The sequence below is a fragment of the Apostichopus japonicus genome, chromosome 17, assembly GCF_037975245.1.
Source record: "Apostichopus japonicus isolate 1M-3 chromosome 17, ASM3797524v1, whole genome shotgun sequence".
Classification (NCBI taxonomy): domain Eukaryota; kingdom Metazoa; phylum Echinodermata; class Holothuroidea; order Aspidochirotida; family Stichopodidae; genus Apostichopus; species Apostichopus japonicus.
In genome coordinates, this window is record NC_092577.1 from 10,406,224 (window position 1) to 10,423,858 (window position 17,635).

The 17,635-nt window shown below is 37.8% G+C and overlaps 1 protein-coding gene across 1 annotated transcript; it reads left to right on the top strand.

The window, feature by feature from the left end:
• Positions 1–10,811: 10,811 nt before the first annotated feature.
• On the top strand, positions 10,812–17,392 carry LOC139954893 (uncharacterized). Its single transcript, XM_071954869.1, has 2 exons — positions 10,812–10,940; positions 14,345–17,392. The coding sequence occupies exon 2, from the start codon at positions 14,352–14,354 to the stop codon at positions 15,633–15,635; it is 1,284 nt and encodes a 427-aa protein (XP_071810970.1). The 5' UTR covers positions 10,812–10,940; positions 14,345–14,351; the 3' UTR covers positions 15,636–17,392.
• Positions 17,393–17,635: the final 243 nt, after the last annotated feature.

The window sequence follows — 17,635 nt, forward strand, 5'->3', positions numbered from 1 at the left end:
GAGTACATTTCAAGTTCAATTCCCCATGGTATAAGCAGGGAGTTGTTATGGAACAACTCCCTGGCATAAGTATACACGTACGAGTACTCTTAGTGTGAGCAGGCAAGTTTTGAATTAGTTCCTATAATAAACTACCATTGAAAGTCCTTCGAGTACCGGAGTACAAATTCACACAATGTCAAGTACTAGTGTAGATAGTGACGCTAGAATACGAGTACAAACACGGACTCACTACAAGTCTGGAGTCCTAGAATATACGTTTAAAGGGATACTCCGGTGACTGGAACTAATGGTTTATTTCATGTTATATGATAGTCGTCAGTAAGCACACATGGAATATATATGGAATGTTTTTATAAGTCCCTTTGGGGGTCCATGGGAGAAATCCCTGGTAGTTGAAGCATTTAATATAGTATTTAGAACTCTTGCTCTTTATTTTACTACTATAAAGTGCCAGTCTCACCACCATCCCCCCCTTCGGACGCCCATGAGAAAGAGTTAATCATACTGGTACTTCGAGTACAACAGCTGAGTACAGGTAGAATTCCCCTTGATATGAGTATTAATCATAATGGTACTTTGAGTACAACAGCTGTGTACAAGTAGAATTCCCCTTGGTATGAGTATCAATCATACTGGTATTTTGAGTACACAACAGCTGAGTACAAGTAGAATTCACCTTGATATGAGTATTAATCATACTGGTACTTTGAGTACAACAGCTGAGTATACAAGTAGAATTCACCTTGATATGAGCATTAATCATACTGGTACTTTGAGTACAACAGCTGAGTATACAAGTAGAATTCACCTTGATATGAGTATTAATCATAATGGTACTTTGAGTACAACAGCTGTGTACAAGTAGAATTCCCCTTGGTATGAGTATCAATCATACTGGTATTTTGAGTACAACAGCTGAGTACAAGTAGAATTCCCTAGATATAAGTATTAATCATACTGGTACTTTGAGTACAACAGCTGAGTATACAAGTAGAATTCACCTTGATATGAGTATTAATCATACTGGTACTTTGAGTACAACAGCTGAGTATACAAGTAGAATTCACCTTGATATGAGTATTAATCATACTGGTACTTTGAGTACAACAGCTGAGTATACAAGTAGAATTCCCCTTGATATGAGTATTAATCATACTGGTACTTTGAGTACAACAGCTGAGTATACAAGTAGAAACACCTTGATATGAGTATTAATCATACTGGTACTTTGAGTACAACAGCTGAGTATACAAGTAGAAACACCTTCATATGAGTATTAATCATACTGGTACTTTGAGTACAACAGCTGAGTATACAAGTAGAATTCACCTTGATATGAGTATTAATCATACTGGTACTTTGAGTACACAACAGCTGAGTATACAAGTAGAATTCACCTTGGTAAGAGTACCAGTACAAGGCTATTAAGCACGAGTGTGAGTACGCAAGTTTGCGTAAGTTCCACTATGCTATTAGTGAAAGTCCTCCGAGTATGAGTACAATCTCTCAAGGTCGAGTACGATTACAATCGAGTACAAACACCTATTCACTACAAGTCTGTCGAAAGCCATACCTAACATTATGATTAAAACAGGTATATGTAATGTTTGCGTTTCGTTATAGACAGTACCAAAACGATAAGCCATTTTACGTTTACATAGTTGTCCATTGGTAACGCTGAAGGTTGTATGCTATAGTATATATTATATAAACTGAAAGAACGACAAGCGGAATCAATTGTGACGTAGATAATTAATAAATAATCAAGGAGTGTTAGCTCAGTGGTTAACGCCGGTACCTTTCAATCATAAGGTCCCGAATTCGAGTCACTCCAAGATTAATGTATGTCATCCAGTTACAGAGTTGTTGAAAATTGACAATTCATAATCATGGACATTATAATGAATATGAATCTAAGAGACTGACTTTGGCCAGCTTGCGGCTTTGATAAGCCAATGATGGCTTCTTCGCGAGTTCCTGCTTGCAGGAGGATCTAAAATACATACATACGTAATTCAAAGTATATTAGATAACCTTGAGAGAGTCGACAATTTCCATTGTTCCGGTTAAGTCACCAATGCGCCTTTCCAAAGAGAAAGAGAAAAAAAAAACCACTGTAGATCTCAAATTTACTACTGACTTCAGAACATTTGCTCCAAGCGAATGCTTAGAAGACACCCAACCTCCCCTTAATTCTTGCTTTGTCCCCTTTGCTCGCCTCCTAACACCTCACACTGCACCCACACCTCTGTTTTATGAATGTATGATAAAACAAGGTAATTTAGTATATCGACAAAAAGGTCTTCAGGAGAACCGAACCATCTTAGGAACCTTCACCTGGCTTCATCAGCATTGTGCAAGCTGTCGCCAGGAGGAGGTGGAGGCCGGGGGGGGGGAGGGGTACGGACAGTCTGATCGAGATCCTGCTCCGGGATAGCAAACTTAAGGCCATTGACCCTGGGGTGGGGGAGGGACAAGAAAACGGCGCAGAGAAGAAAAGCAAAATAATACCCACTTCCCCGGTGGCTAGGCTGTTCCCTGAATCAGGGTTGGGTTTTGACCGGTCAAAACCTGTTTTGACCACAAAGCGGTTTAAACCTGGTTTAAACCGGTCAAAACTAGGTTTAAACCGGTCAAAACTCAAAATAATTCGGAAGCTCCCGACAAAGTTCTTCAGATGGTCTTGGGTAGTGTGAAGTATAATGCATAACATTGGAGTGTTCATAATATCTGTTCTTAGGTATTCTCCCATTTGGTTGCTTCTCTTCCCAAGAATCAGTATGAAATTATATACAAAATTGTGAAGCTGATGAAGATGTCACATGTATGTTCTGACTAGGCTATGCCTCAACTTTAATGTTCTTATGAGGTACACCGTACCAGGCCAGGCCTACAGTACTACTCTAGATATCACGTATCATGACGTATGTGCTCAATGTCGGACTCACTCAGTCTCCCACGAAATGCATTGTCAAGAACAGAAAAACTAATCTCAGATATGTGTTGGGTGCGAAAATTTTAGTTTTAAGAAGTGTATGTGTAATTAGTTAGCACACTCAGTATTGCACTACAGCATACAATTATCAGCATGGTTGCAATTGCAAGAAATCACCTTTATATATATGGTTGGTGTCGGACGTACATTTTTCTCTTGGAAAATATTTGAACACCAACCAAAGAATGTAGCGGGAATATGCAAAATGTCATTCACATGTTGATAATTAGTATCAGACATATTAGTTGTATCTTTTCACTAATTGAATGATGCAAGTTAAGTAGCTCAATTGGGAACAAGTGTTGAGAAACAGATGTTTTAAAGTTGGCATTTTTTGGAGATGTACTGTACGTCCGACACCAATTGTACTTCTTGACCAAATTTCATTTTTTATACCTACCTACAGAAGTCCTGACATGCCTTTTTTGAGCTGTAGTAAATTAGTTGTTCCAAATTCAATTGCAGTTTAACTTTAGACTGTAAATTGTACTTAGGAAGTTTCAAGAAATAAAAGTTCTCCAATTTAGATAGGTTACAGTATGTGTCAGTAGGCCTACTCTTTAATAAAACTGTATCTGTATTCCACATGTGTCCTTTGAATATTGCTTGATAGGGGCCTACTTGGTTTAGATACTTGCTATGTATAGGTAGATGAAAATCTCTTATTGGGTTGACAAAAATGTCAGTTTATGCACAAAATTTGTTTTGACCAGTTTTGACCACTTTTAGGTGGTCAAAACCCCCCGGTTTAAACCAGGTTTTAACCGGTTTAAACCGGCCGGTTTAAACCGCCCCGGTTTAAACCGCCCCGGTTAAAACCGACCAACCCTGCCCTGAATTGAACTTCACTAAAAAGTTTCTACACACAAGCCCTTTATTCACATGGGTTCCTATACTAGGGGTCTCCCTCCCTCTGCTTGAGTCGAAGCCTTATCCCATGTTTACAAAGTCTAGCTTATCAATAGGGTAGTTTCAACCGCATGCCTGCATTTACTTGACGGTATTTTAGCGATCGTGTAAGCTGGCGTCATTATCAAAACTAAATAACTAAATTCCTTTTCTGACATATGATGTGTGTAGCTATTGTAACGCTACGTCCCAACAATAAGCGGAGGTCAATCTTGTCGCTCCAAACGTAAAGGTGGAACAAAATCGATACCTTAACGTCAATCAAACTTCATCTCAATTCCAATTTACGAAACTAGTTTTGACACTTATCTGAAATAACGTTATATATACGGTCTCAGATATATCTTTATAGTAAAAATATCGCTGCACGAAAGTCAACTTGTGTGTACGGAATGGCAGTTCCCAAATAGATGGCGCATTTGCAAAATAACATTTTCAAGGTAAATACTAGGTTGACATGCTCACGCTTCTGTTATACTTTTCCAAAGAAACCTTGTAAGCCACAAACTTACCTCATTTAGGGTAATTTCCACTTACCCACCTACCACAGGGTTATCAATTGACGTGGAAACTTCATAAAAAAACAAACAGAAACAAACACACGCACTTCATTGTGTTTGCTCTATTACTGGATGTTACGTACAGTATAAGTCAACCTACTTATGGAGTAATTAACAGGAGATTTGAAACGTTATTTATTGCATGTTGGAAACTTGTTGGTGGAAGAAAGATAGCCCAAGACGAGAACTGACAGAGAGTGGCAGAAAAAGTATCGGATTAACTTTCTCCTTTTGCTGCTAGAAATCTAAAAGGTCTTGGTTTGATACAATGCAAGTGTCTTGAAAGTCAACTCCATCAGATACCACCAGTGACGACTATTAGTGAGAATGTACTTACAATTTCACTGTGAACTCGGGAAACGCTACACAAGGATGAACGATATTCGCCTAAGGAAGCCTCCCAAAGTCTAGGAAGACTAAGTACAGTAACCGACCCCAAAACGTTACAAACACACACTTGAAAACAAACGAGCGCCCTCATCCCTTGGTTCAGGCGACACGCGGTTGCTATCAACGTTATTATACTTCCTTATTCGTAAATTGTTGTCAAATTGTCTGTCTGTCTGTGTGTATGTATGCATGTATGTGTGCATGTATGTATGTATGCGTGTGTGTGTATGTGAAGCAAACTCTTCATCATTCCATGGCCCAAGCAGGTTATTCTTACCTGTTCAAACTTGTCCAAATGAAGAGAAATCGCTTTGACAGAGATCTTTCAGTGCCCCTACCTTCATGTACTGTAAAATGACAAGAACAAAAAAATTTGAACCGATACCATATCCTTTGGTTTTTGAAGTGGTTTAAAGAACAACTATGGAAACTTTTCGATGAACATAAAATCCCACCATTTTGCATGTATGTAATCCTTAACTCACTCCAATTACATTGCTGTAATTAACTACCAATTTCGGACGTTAAATACGTGAAAAATGGGAAGAAAAGTCAGCTATTTAGGAAACCTATTTCAGACATTCTTGAAACATTCCTAAGACATCAGGTGACCCTTTGACGTCACCGTTGGTATACCGCACTGATAACAATACTTTTAGTCTGTAAAGTTGTATATCTGAGCTGCCAAAAACGCCAACGATATTACTCCTTTCCCCCGAAATGCCACAATTCTGTGTTGTTGGAGGTTACAGTTATACCTCAGCCAACAAAAGCATCAGCTTTTTTAGCTTTCCGAGTAGAAGAACCGACGTAAAACGCCGTAGACTTTGGATCAATTTTGTGAGATCCACGGGGAAAGATGTTTCAGCACCCGGAGTATCTCATGCCCATGAGTCCACATGCATGACCCTGCCACTGTGTATGCTGCAAATGTCTAATTCTGCGAACATTATATACTTTCGACAGCTGTGGCGGACATAGCTAATGTGAAATTGACCCTTTCAAGCCTCCTCGTAAACACGCCCTGGACGTTCTTACATGTAACATTATATCATGCGATTGACAGTATAATATTTACTGTTTGAGATGACCGTATGTAGACCGTGTACTAGACCGTGCCTATAGGGTAGCATTGTTAGTACATGTAGTAAGTAACAACTCCCGCCGGGGTTGGCTCACAGCATGTGTAAATAGTCATGTTAGGATTTCATCGCATTTATCCATTTCATTTATTGTATTCCAGTATCGTGAGTTCGTGATACATGTGCTATATTGTCCGTTATGTTTGTTCCGTCATAGGCATGGTCCAATGAGTGGAATAAAGCGGTACTATATAGCGATCGGACGTTTGATTTCGTTAGTGACTGTCTTGTGATTGTGGGATGTTACTGGTCAAGGCCTGTTGCAACTAGACCTAACTCTATGGAATTACACAGAATCACCGGGTATTATTTCGCCCAGGATTGAACGAGAAACGTGGATTTGGATATTCACTGCTAAATTTGGTTTATTGACAGGATACTTTTTCTGTGTTTGTACTTTTGGATATTAAAACGAGTGAGTAAAACGAGTCGGCTGAAGCTTAGTCATGTATTTGCTACCCTGGTCGATTCGGGCCAGCGTCTTCTCGTAGTTGTTCGATTATGTTTAGTGTTTTTTGGGTATTTCGTTGACACTACGTAAACGCAAATAAAATAACCCATTATACTAAATTTTCTGCTTAAAATTGTCTTAAAACTAGTTGTTTACCTTCATGTGTTCTTGTTTTAAGATAACAGCTTTCCAACGCTCGAAATTGGAAGTCAAAAACAGTTGTTCGCTATCTGTGTATAAACAGTACCTATTTCAGCGTTTGATTTTCGCGGTATACCAAAGATGACGTCACACGGTGACCAGAGGCTCCTTTGGGTCAATCTCTGCTTTCAGACAGTCCAGAGGTACATGTCATGTGACTCCCCAAAATGTCCATTTTGGTGGGTTTTTTTTGATGAGTTATAGTAGGTTTTCGAAGATTATTTTTTAAACATGTTCATTATGGTTACGTTAACTCCCAAATTAATGGAAAAACTCAAAAAAACAATTGTCTCCATAGTTGGTATTTAAGTAACAGACACTAAAGACTCATTTTAATTGCTCCGAGCGACTATCGTGTACTGCACTTGTACACATTTGACCTTCGCCTATATGAATATGAAAGTTCACGAACACAGGCTGTGTGTACTGAGGTCTCCATTTTCTTGTACGTCGAAAAAAATCAGAGGAAAACCACCGCGAAGAATCGTGATCCTTTATTGGCTGCCAACACTGCCTGCTACTGCACTTGCTATAAAAGACAGGCTAATGCAACTTGTTCCTTTCCTACAACCGGAACTGATGAAAAAAGGTTTTAAAAAATATTTAGTACAAACTAGTAGACTGAACCAGAAGGCCAGTGAGATTATAGTGATTCCTTGCCAATTGAGATTTTAATCCAAAGCTTTCGTCATTGTTGATTAAATTGATCAGCAAGATTATTTTGCTGACTGTGGACCTACCTACTAAATATTTTAACTTACCATGTTTACAAGCCCTGCCCCCTAATAAATGTGCATAATATCACATTGAACATACATTATCATGTACCCGCTATCTACCAACACCTCACACAAAGTATGATTCAATTCTGCAAATGTTTACATTTGACCCTGTGACCTCATTATTATTCTTGAGATGAGCACCAAAATCAATAAGGCTCTTCTAGTCATTATGGCGCATTAATGTAACAGTTCAACTTGTCGTTGTTTAGTTACCGTGCTTACAAGCGATTTTAGTGAAAATAAACTTAAGCCCCGCTCCCTAATAAATATGCATAATATCATTTCGAACATATAGTTTAGTAGAAAAAAGGATCAGGAGGGACACTCAAGTCCCCATCAAGGACCCTATAGGAGAGAGAAAAAAATTTAGGACACAAACACTCAGACCCGATTACAATGCTTAAAGTGCTTTTCTAAAGCATTCTTAAACCCATTGACACTAATTGCAAGCACAACTTTTCAGGCAAACCGTTCCACTCATTCACAACCCTACTAGAAAAAAAAGTTATGCCGAATGTTAATCCTACTTTGTGACTTTTGGAGTTTAAGACAATGACCTCTGGTACAACTACTATTAGCATACATGAAAAAGTCGGTAAAGGATAAATTGGAAAAACCATACACAATCTTAAAAACCTGAATCAAGTCCCCACGTAACCTCCTAAGCTCCAGTGTGGTGAGATTCAACAGTTGTAACCGTCTATAATAAGGAACACTCTTTAAGGAAGTACTCACCATAGTAGCCCTCCTCTGGACCTTTTCAAGTACTTCCTTATCCGTAGCAAAATATGGGGCCCAAGTCTGCACAGCATACTCCAGATGAGGCCTAACCAGCTGCTTATAAAGCCTAACTACGATGTCCTCTTTCAGAAAACTGAAGATCCTCTTGATCATACCTAAAACCATATTACCTCTTCTAGCAGCTTCAAGACAATGTTTAAAAGGTTACAGAGATGAGTCAATGTAGATACCTAGGTCTCTTTCAACAGAGACCTCCTGTAACTCCACACCATTAAAATTGTAGGTATACTTTTGGTTACTACTTCCAATGTGCATTACCTTGCATTTATCAATATTAAAAAGCATTTGCCATCCCTGAGACCAGGAAAAAACCTTATCCAAAATCCGTTTGAAACTTCTCAGAATCGCTTTGGAAGAGACCTCAGAATACAATTTGGTGTCATCAGCAAACTTCTTAGCTGTACACAAATATCTCCGTCGATGTCATTTATATCGGCAACAAACAACAAGGGACCCAAAACAGGCCCTTGTGAAACCCCACTAGTAACGTCCTGCCAAGAAGAAGCACAACAAGGGACCCAAAATAGGCCCTTGTGAAACCCCACTAGTAACGTCCTGCCAAGAAGAAGCACAGCCTTTAATTACCCCCCTCTGTTTCCTATTACCAAGCCAATTCTCGATCCAAGACAGTAAATTCCAATTGACACCCATACTCTTCAGCCAAAACAAAAGACCCCATGACCTTACAAACATACTAGCGAGACTAACGGGCCTACCATTACAGGGCTTAGACTTATCACCCTTCTTGAAAATTTGGGGTAATATTAGCACATCTCCAGTCCTTACCTTCTGGTCTGAACCTTCATTCATAAATTTAATGAAGGTCTTAACCTTCATTCAAAAATTTACTAAAAACCAATGAGAGTGGAACGCAGAAATGGTGTGCAAAAGCCTTCAACAAATACGGATGGATTGCATCAGGTCCAGCAGCTTTAGAAACATTTAGACGAAGCAGCTTGTTTAAGACAACCTCTATATATGCATTTGAGGTATAAAATTGAGCTAAATTCAGTAGTACCGAAATCAATATTGAACAAACGTAGTAACTGAATAGTTTGCGCAGTTTATTACATACATTTACGTCTGATCGATCACGTAAGTCCAGCTGTAATGTCCAGCATATGATCTTAAATGATATCATGGACCCAAAGGCAAGGCAATGTTATTGATGTTGAATACTGTAAATTCGTTTAATTTCTATCACGTTATTGTCATGTGGTACACATGCGCCTCATATGTTGAAGTCAAACATTCTTTACACACTATGGGCGGCGATCATGGGGGGGGGACATGTCCCCCCCAATATTTTAGGTGGAGGGATATAGTATCAAATATCCCCCCCAATATTTGGTGGCATAGTTTTTTTTAAGCATATGTTTTGTATTTTTTATGATATCGCTAGTAATTTCAAAATAGAAAATGCTTAGATGCAACTTACAAGGCCTGGGAAGTGCCATTTCCAGCAATCTGGGAGGCATTTCGGCCGATTTTTTTTTTGCGCTTCGCGCCAACTAATGGTGGCGCTACGCTTAGAAAGTCTGGGTACAAGCTTTGCCCCTCCCAAATTCCTCGCAAGGCGCCTGTCTAACCGTGTCACAATTTTTTACTATATATGACCGAAAGTAGTTTTTACTTTTTTTTCGAAATGAATAGCTAGACGGACCGCATCCGTAATGAAATTTGGTTTGCATCTTGTGTAAGTACGTACAATCATATATATGATCCACATCGATATGGGTTCACTGGGTTTCCATTTGTCCTGTTTCCTACAAGATTTCTAACCGCAGGTGAGTAGCCAAGGGAGGGGGGATGAAGGGTGGAGACCGCCCTCTCCCTCGTGCATATTTTTTTGGTATTTTCTATGATATCGAAGTTTTATAGCAGCCGTTATAAGAGGTTTTAATATTTGTACACCAATAATTTAACTGTGTCTGAATTTTCGAAAATTCCTTGACCAACATTCTTCATCATACTTCCCTCTACTCGTGCAATTTTGAACGGTCTGTTAGGGGTTGAGGTTTTTTTTTCTATATTGGTTGTCCATAGATGAAATATTATGCAACATTATGGGTATGTTTTGAAGTGAATTTATTATTCAAATTCTGAACAAATAATGGGCTTAAAACCTTGAAAAGTGGGGCTGACGGGTATTGTGGGGCGTTACGTAGAATTACCTACAAAAGCAATGATCCACAGGAGATGCAATGAGGTAGAACATGATGTGTGACTGCTGACAATCTTGAAAAAAAGGTTATGAATGAAAAAAAAAAACTATTAGGAAAAACTTGGTTCTCAGGCAAAAGTGTACATCTGGTTGGTCAGTTTCAAGCCCGAGAAGTGCCATTTCCGGTGATCTGGGGGCTATCAAAACCAGAATTTTTTTTTGTACGCTGCGCGCCAACCAATGGTGGCGCTCCGCTTTGATAGTAATTTGCCTGCATGTCCCCCTCCCAATATTTGAAACAGATCGCCGCCCCTGATCACGTGTATTTTATGTGTACCCATGCATACGATATCAGTGCGATAGATATAAATTTCGTTCGGTAACACTTTAAAAGCATAACTGGTTTTGCATTGGACGAATGCGGTTCATAGTCTTCAATCTTTCAAGAAACCTTAGTTTTGCATATCTACATCAACTTGGTTCATTGTTGCAACACTTTGTTCTGCATCGTGTCAAGAGTTTGTCGCATAATAGAAACATTGGTAAGCTAACTTTTTCAGTAACTGTTACATAAATTGAAAGCGAAAGAAATGTCCATTTTGTCTCGCTTGAAATTTACAATACGATGAACACAACTACTTGTGAATAATATGTTCAGCTTGTGTTACAATCAAATTTCAATAAAGTATTGCTAGCACTACATATGTTGCTAGATCACACAGTGATTTCAGCAATATTCGTCACAAGTATTAAACTGCTTCTTGTATAATGTCATAATTACATCGCTTTCTGTCATCTTGCATTGAGTAAATAAAATAATAAGCAAAATATGACAACATAAAGAGAAAAAGTAACTTTGCTCATCATATTATTGACAGTGCTAATCAAATAAAACATATTATATGTAAGATTAATATATGTTGCAACGCGCTACTAAACTTTAAAATTTAATGAGGCATGCTGTGGTCCCTTATTTGCTCCTGAAGTGTCTAAGGAATTTCTTAACGTCATCATGAAGGTCCAAACTCTCACTTTTCTGCTTCCAATAAGAGCTGACGCTCATTTAGTTTAAAGTTTACTTGAAATATAGTTATTCTTCTCAACAAATATTAAAATCATTTTTACGTAAGCAGAATGTAATTATTCAAACCATTACCTATAGCTTTCAACATACCAAACAGAAAAACATCTTATACAATTGCGTTCACTTATGCAGTGGCAGAAAACGGTTTTATTTTCTGTCAAAGGACACGAATAGTGCGGACTGTTGAAATGCTAAATATACCCTTAACTATCCAAAGAGAATTTCTGATACATATGATACAAATGTCATGACATGTCAATGAAAAGTATAATTTCTCTAGATAGCACTTATCATTTCGGTTTTTCTTCTATCAATTTGACTCCTTCTTATAGGCCTTATTCAAGTTTTCTTTACAATGGACTGCAACCTTAACCATAGGCGTCATTACTGAAAGATACCCACCATCCGCGACAGGTTTTATAGCTCAGACAGTTTCGCACAAGCTTGGCTAGTTTGCCTTATTTATATTAATGGAGAGATTCCAAGAAGCACAGTATGATTTGACACGCTAATTGTAAGTCCTTCTCACTCTTAGCGAAGGCTACAGTGTCATCCGCGTACAACAAAGTGGAAAGCCTGAAAAAGACCTCTACATCAAAAGAGCCACTCAAATCATTTAGTCCTTTATAAATGACAGCTAATAAACTTTTCGAATTCAATTACAAAGATGGCGAATAGGACTGGGAGATTTTCCCCATGTCTAACTCACAAATTACAGTCAAATAATTCAGATATTTGTCCCATATTTACAACAAACGATTTTGTATTCATATACAAGGACTGTATCATATTAATATCCCTGTCATTATTGTTACTTGCGATTAACTTAGACCACAGGAAAGACCTATTTATCTAAACAAGCGCTTTCTTATATTCGATAAAGGCACAAAAGACACGTTCCTTTTACTCAAATAGATATCAATGACTGAAAACTACAAAACTTTGGTCTGATATGGAATGATTAGCCCTGAAACTCCTTTTCGCATCCCCTAATGTCTCAGTACCATCTAAATAATTCCACATACGCTCGATTAACATAACGTTAAATAATTTCCCCATTCGGCCTAAAAGGTTAATTACCCGATAAATATCAACATCATTACTTTATTAGGCGTACGTTTCCCTTTAAATAGTGGCTTGAATAATCCAATCGTCCAGTCCATGGGCACTGTGCCAGAGGCCAGTAAAACATATAGCAGTTTGGTTATGAACTGGACAACAGTAACTGGGGTATGTTTTAATATTCATTTCTAAGTTTATTAACCCCAGGAGATAAGTTTTCTAATTTGTGCAGTAACTGCTCCTTTATGTTATATCAACATTCAAATCCTCATCAGCAGTAGAGGTCACGGTACTCAAACCTGGAGATACATTAAAATGCACATGCTCAATTTAAGTGAGATTCATCAGATGAATATTAAATTCCTCTATATAAATATGGGAGATACATTTCTGCCATGAGCTAGCCTTCTTAATTATATTCTTATACTTCTTTGGTTCTGCTTTGTCATTTTTCTCATTTCTATATGTAAATTAGTAACATAATCTGGTTTTGCTTTCTGCAACTTTGTCTTGTACTGCTGGCAGAGAACACGGAGCTTTTGTCTAGATCTATCGCATTTGCTAAGTTAGTGTGCAAGTTTAGATTTAATGTTCTTTGTCCTGGCCAATTTGCAGTCATTCCTATTCGGTCGCTTCTCCATCAAACTCTCTCAGTGATGTCGTGAAATAGTCGCTTCACATTAGTAGACAAATAATCTATTTGTTCTTGAGAAATGTTAATACCTTTTTATCAAATCCCGATGCACGATGGTCAACTTCATCCATTTCAAAGAGATTTTAGAAATCATGTCTTTGATCATTCTTCCAAATGATTTTAGTGTTACTACTGTACTGCCACATTCACCTTCAAAAAAAGATATTGGCTCAGGTATCGTACATGATGCCGGCTCTTTTGAATCGCCTTTAATTTCAACACATATAGGAATGTGATTATACGACTTAACCTTATCGAACATGTCAAATTCAAAATGGACGATGTTTTGGAAACATATTAGGAGACACTAAGATTCAATTAATGGTGCTCTTCTCTACAAAAGTAAAGTTACTTACGCCCGATCACTCTCCAATCTTCAATTTCCAATATGTACATCTAGGCTCCGGCACATGTCAACAAGTCAACGACCGTTGTTTTAACTAGCTTTATCTAAGTTAACACTTTGTATGAAGGTTTCTAATGCATGTAGCTCGTCCCTGGAATTCATTCCATTGTGGAAGGTATCTAACCCAGCAACAATTGAAGCAAATTTATCCAGGTCAACAAAATCAATGATCAGCACTATTCTTGAATTTCAAGATCTAACTATAATGCAGTCTTTGATAATATCGTCAAACATACTAAAGCCATGTTGTGTAGATGACTCATTAGGAATGTATACTGCGCCAATTAACAAATAAATCTAAGCACCTAGGCATCAAGCCTGATCCATAAAACTGTTTCAGCACAAATGTGCGGTACCGGAATTTCCCTTTCAGAGAACGGGTTACAAGAATTTATCGAAAATGAATTCCACCCCAACCAAAACCGGCTAGAAACATTCTTGGCGAAAACAGTAAAGAATGCGGGAAATAATTCAGGGACAATTCTGTCAGATTTTTCCTTCTTATAAATATTATCTATACCTTTACCTTTTCAGTCAAAACAATTAGTCTCTCAAAATCGTAAAAACTCTCTACTCACTGGAAAAATGAGACTAACAATTTGACTCTGAGCGTGTGCTTCATGTTTGGTTGTCGCATTTTCCTTTCTTATTCAAAAGTTTATTTTCATATTGTTCAAAGTAACTCTATTTTCCATTATAGATAAAGAATGTCTCGTCAACACACCTATGACAAAGCCACCTGGTCTGGAAGGACAATGCCAATATGGGAAAAATCATTCCCTGTTCTTGGCAAGGGTATGTTACTTTTTAACATCAAACGAGATAAACCATTCTACATCGCAGTTTGTAACAAGGAAGGGGATGGAATTGCTGAAACCACCATTATGTTAGCAGTAGGTAAAAATGGAGCGTCATTTTGCACACAGCAGGGCTCCATTGTCAGTAGCATGAACAACATTGGGTATGAGCCATCCAAGATTGTGACATACTGGTACAGTTACGATAGCGATAATATGACAGTAAAATATGGGAAAGGCTATTGTATGGAGGAAACTACACTTTTAAAATACACTTTTACAGATGAAAGCGACAGAGCAAAATATTTTGACCCAGCAAAGAGACGAGTTGTTAAACTATTCAACTCCAATCCTTTGGAACCCCATCGGTCTTCTCTGAGGTCCACGAAGATTGAGAGGTCAACACTGGTAGATGTTGAGAAGGAGATAATGTTTAGCCCGTATCCTTTTATGTGTAATCGACCACCATTTGTTCGAGACAGTTCGTTGTCAAACCTGTTTGACATTGACCTGGGTAAATACACCTATTCAAGCAGCCTTCCTGAAGCCTGTCAAGATTTGTATGAAAATGTTAAGGGTATCAATATGAGTCTGGATTATGGGGAGAAAGAGTACAAGTTGACTGACGCAATTAGGCACAGCATCGAAGACGAAAACGGTCTACTTCATAAAACCTTGGAGAAAAAGAAGGATGAATTTGGTAGTGATGACCAAATTTATCTCCGCATCACCCTCGGTAAGAACTTCGGAAATTCGCCAGGTACCCCATATGTTTTAGAAATATGGCCAAAGAAATGCGGGAGCCCGATACATAACCATGGCAACTCATGCGCGGTGATTCGTGTTTTACATGGAGGCTTAACTATTTCAATTTACAACAAAAACACAACCGATAAAAGTGCAAAGCCACTTAAGGAATTTGACGTCGTAAAAGATGATGTTACATGGATTGCACCAAACTGGTACCAAACGCACAAGCTTTGGAACAAAACAGATGACTTCTGTGCGACTATTCAGTGTTATCAGTATGGAGATAAAGACGACATACATTGGCCATTCTTCGATTACCTCGATTCAAAATCTCATACAGTTGATGTATTTGCGCCAAATTCAGATTTCCCTTTCACTGAAATGTACAATATAGTGATGAAAGAGTATGAAGAATCTATGGCAGGCAAGAAAACAAACATGTGAGCAGCCAAAGATTGACATTTTTTGATGTTTTTTTGCACGGACAAAACGGACTTAATAAAGAAATTAAGCGTTTACATCGCCTTAGTTGTGCAATCAAATGGCTGAATGAACAGACCGTTTATCATTTGTTTCTCTTTAATTTAAGCTTGAATAGGATACATTCACTGATCTATGAATTATCTAACCTCATTACAAGCAGACATAGAAATTATTAAATGTTCAAACTTATTTCCGATTGAATTCGATTTAACATACCGAAATTACTCTTTAAAACAAAACAAGAAACTATTTCTAACCATTCGGCTGATTAAATACACATTCTAGTCATTTTAAACTTACAAATCCTCAAATTCTACATTCTGGCCATAAACGATATATCTTTTAAAATATCGTATGATTTTTCAAAGAACAATGCTTAAACTGTCATACTATAGAAGGTTTTTGTATGAAAAAAAATTATGTGACATTTGAGAAATTAAGCAAGGAACAACTATGAAATTGTGTTAAAAAACTGTACTTTCTTTTCAACTGCATCCATAATAACTACAACCTGGCATGTATCCCCATTATCCACACTTGAAAAGAAATTAGTCTGAGCTGCAATGAGATTGTTTGTTTCTTTGTTTCTTTGTTGGATATGAGAATTGATTACTGTTATATATACTTAATTTTCATTCTACCTTTCACTTTGACAAAGATTTTTTTTGATAAAAAGTTTTCCAACGCTGTTACTTTAACTTTGTAAGATATTCCTTTACCTCAACTACTTTGAGCCCTCGTTATTTTCATCCTTCTCCTGTGGATTTCCATGAACAGAAAGACGTTTCAAACAACAGCTTTAGTTACAAACGTCTTCTGCAACTTTCACTGGCTGTACGAGGCTCTTTTTTTGTCATTGATAACGCATACGCTGATATTTTCATCTCGCTTTCTTTTGTATTATCAATATTGATTGTCTTTGTTTTTCTTTTATCATTTGCCTTTGGTTGATTTTCTCCGTATAGTTTATACATTTTTTTATAAGTTTACCTACCATAACGAGATACATTCTCTTATGATGACTGCGTTATATATTAAAGAAGAAATGCTTGTGTGTAATACGCTGTCTGTTTAGTAGTAACAAGACGAAGGTAATAAATGAATCACAGCGTATAACTACCGTGTCTCAATGTCATATCAAGAAACACGCTTCGTTTATATTATTAATAACATATTGTGATGCTTTGCGTTGGAATGATAGAATATTTACAAAACTCAAATTCTTAAACCAGAAGGCATAATTAAGGATTATGATATGTGATGATAAGATCATTTTTACCAAACTTAAACTTTATAAAACATAGTATTTCACGGATAATAAATTTACCAAAAAATACAGGAAAATAATACAATTCGATTAGTTTATTATCTCTAAGCTGGCACACCAAAGTGGCAACTGAAGAAAGTTTGCCTTTAGAGCGTCTTCGTCAGAATGTGTTTTCAAAAACGTTTCTGGTAAACGTTGGCACCCGATACTCATAGCTAGGACAGTAACTACTGTTCATGTTCCACAACCGTGCATCAGTAACTACTGTGCCGTGCTCGCAACACGGTAACATGTGTTACAGGTGGCACAGTAATTACTGCAAAGCTGTTACACGTTGAACTACGAGTCCAAAAGGTGAAAATGCGCGGCGGCTGGGTAACGAAGACTACTCCCTAGCCGTACAATACGGAGTGCATGGTCGGCGCTGGCACAACACGTAGCCGACACACTGCGGCGGTGGTAATTTTATACTGCATGCGAGATTCAGACGGTATCTTAACTTTTCTCCAATCGTTTTGGTAAATCCATTTGATTGAAACCTTCTTCACGGACAGGTGAGTGTGTGCAAGTCTCAAATAGATACAAAACAGATGCACAAAATGGGAACTAGGTGGGGGAGGGGGAACCTAGATCAGCCTTATGTATAGTTTCACTTCTAAATTAGGCCTAGGCTAGTAACAGTAATACAATAGTT

Coding starts and splice junctions, on each gene's coding strand:
- LOC139954893 (XM_071954869.1), top strand. CDS start 14,352: ATGTCTCGTCAACACACCTATGACAAAGCCACCTGGTCTGGAAGGACA.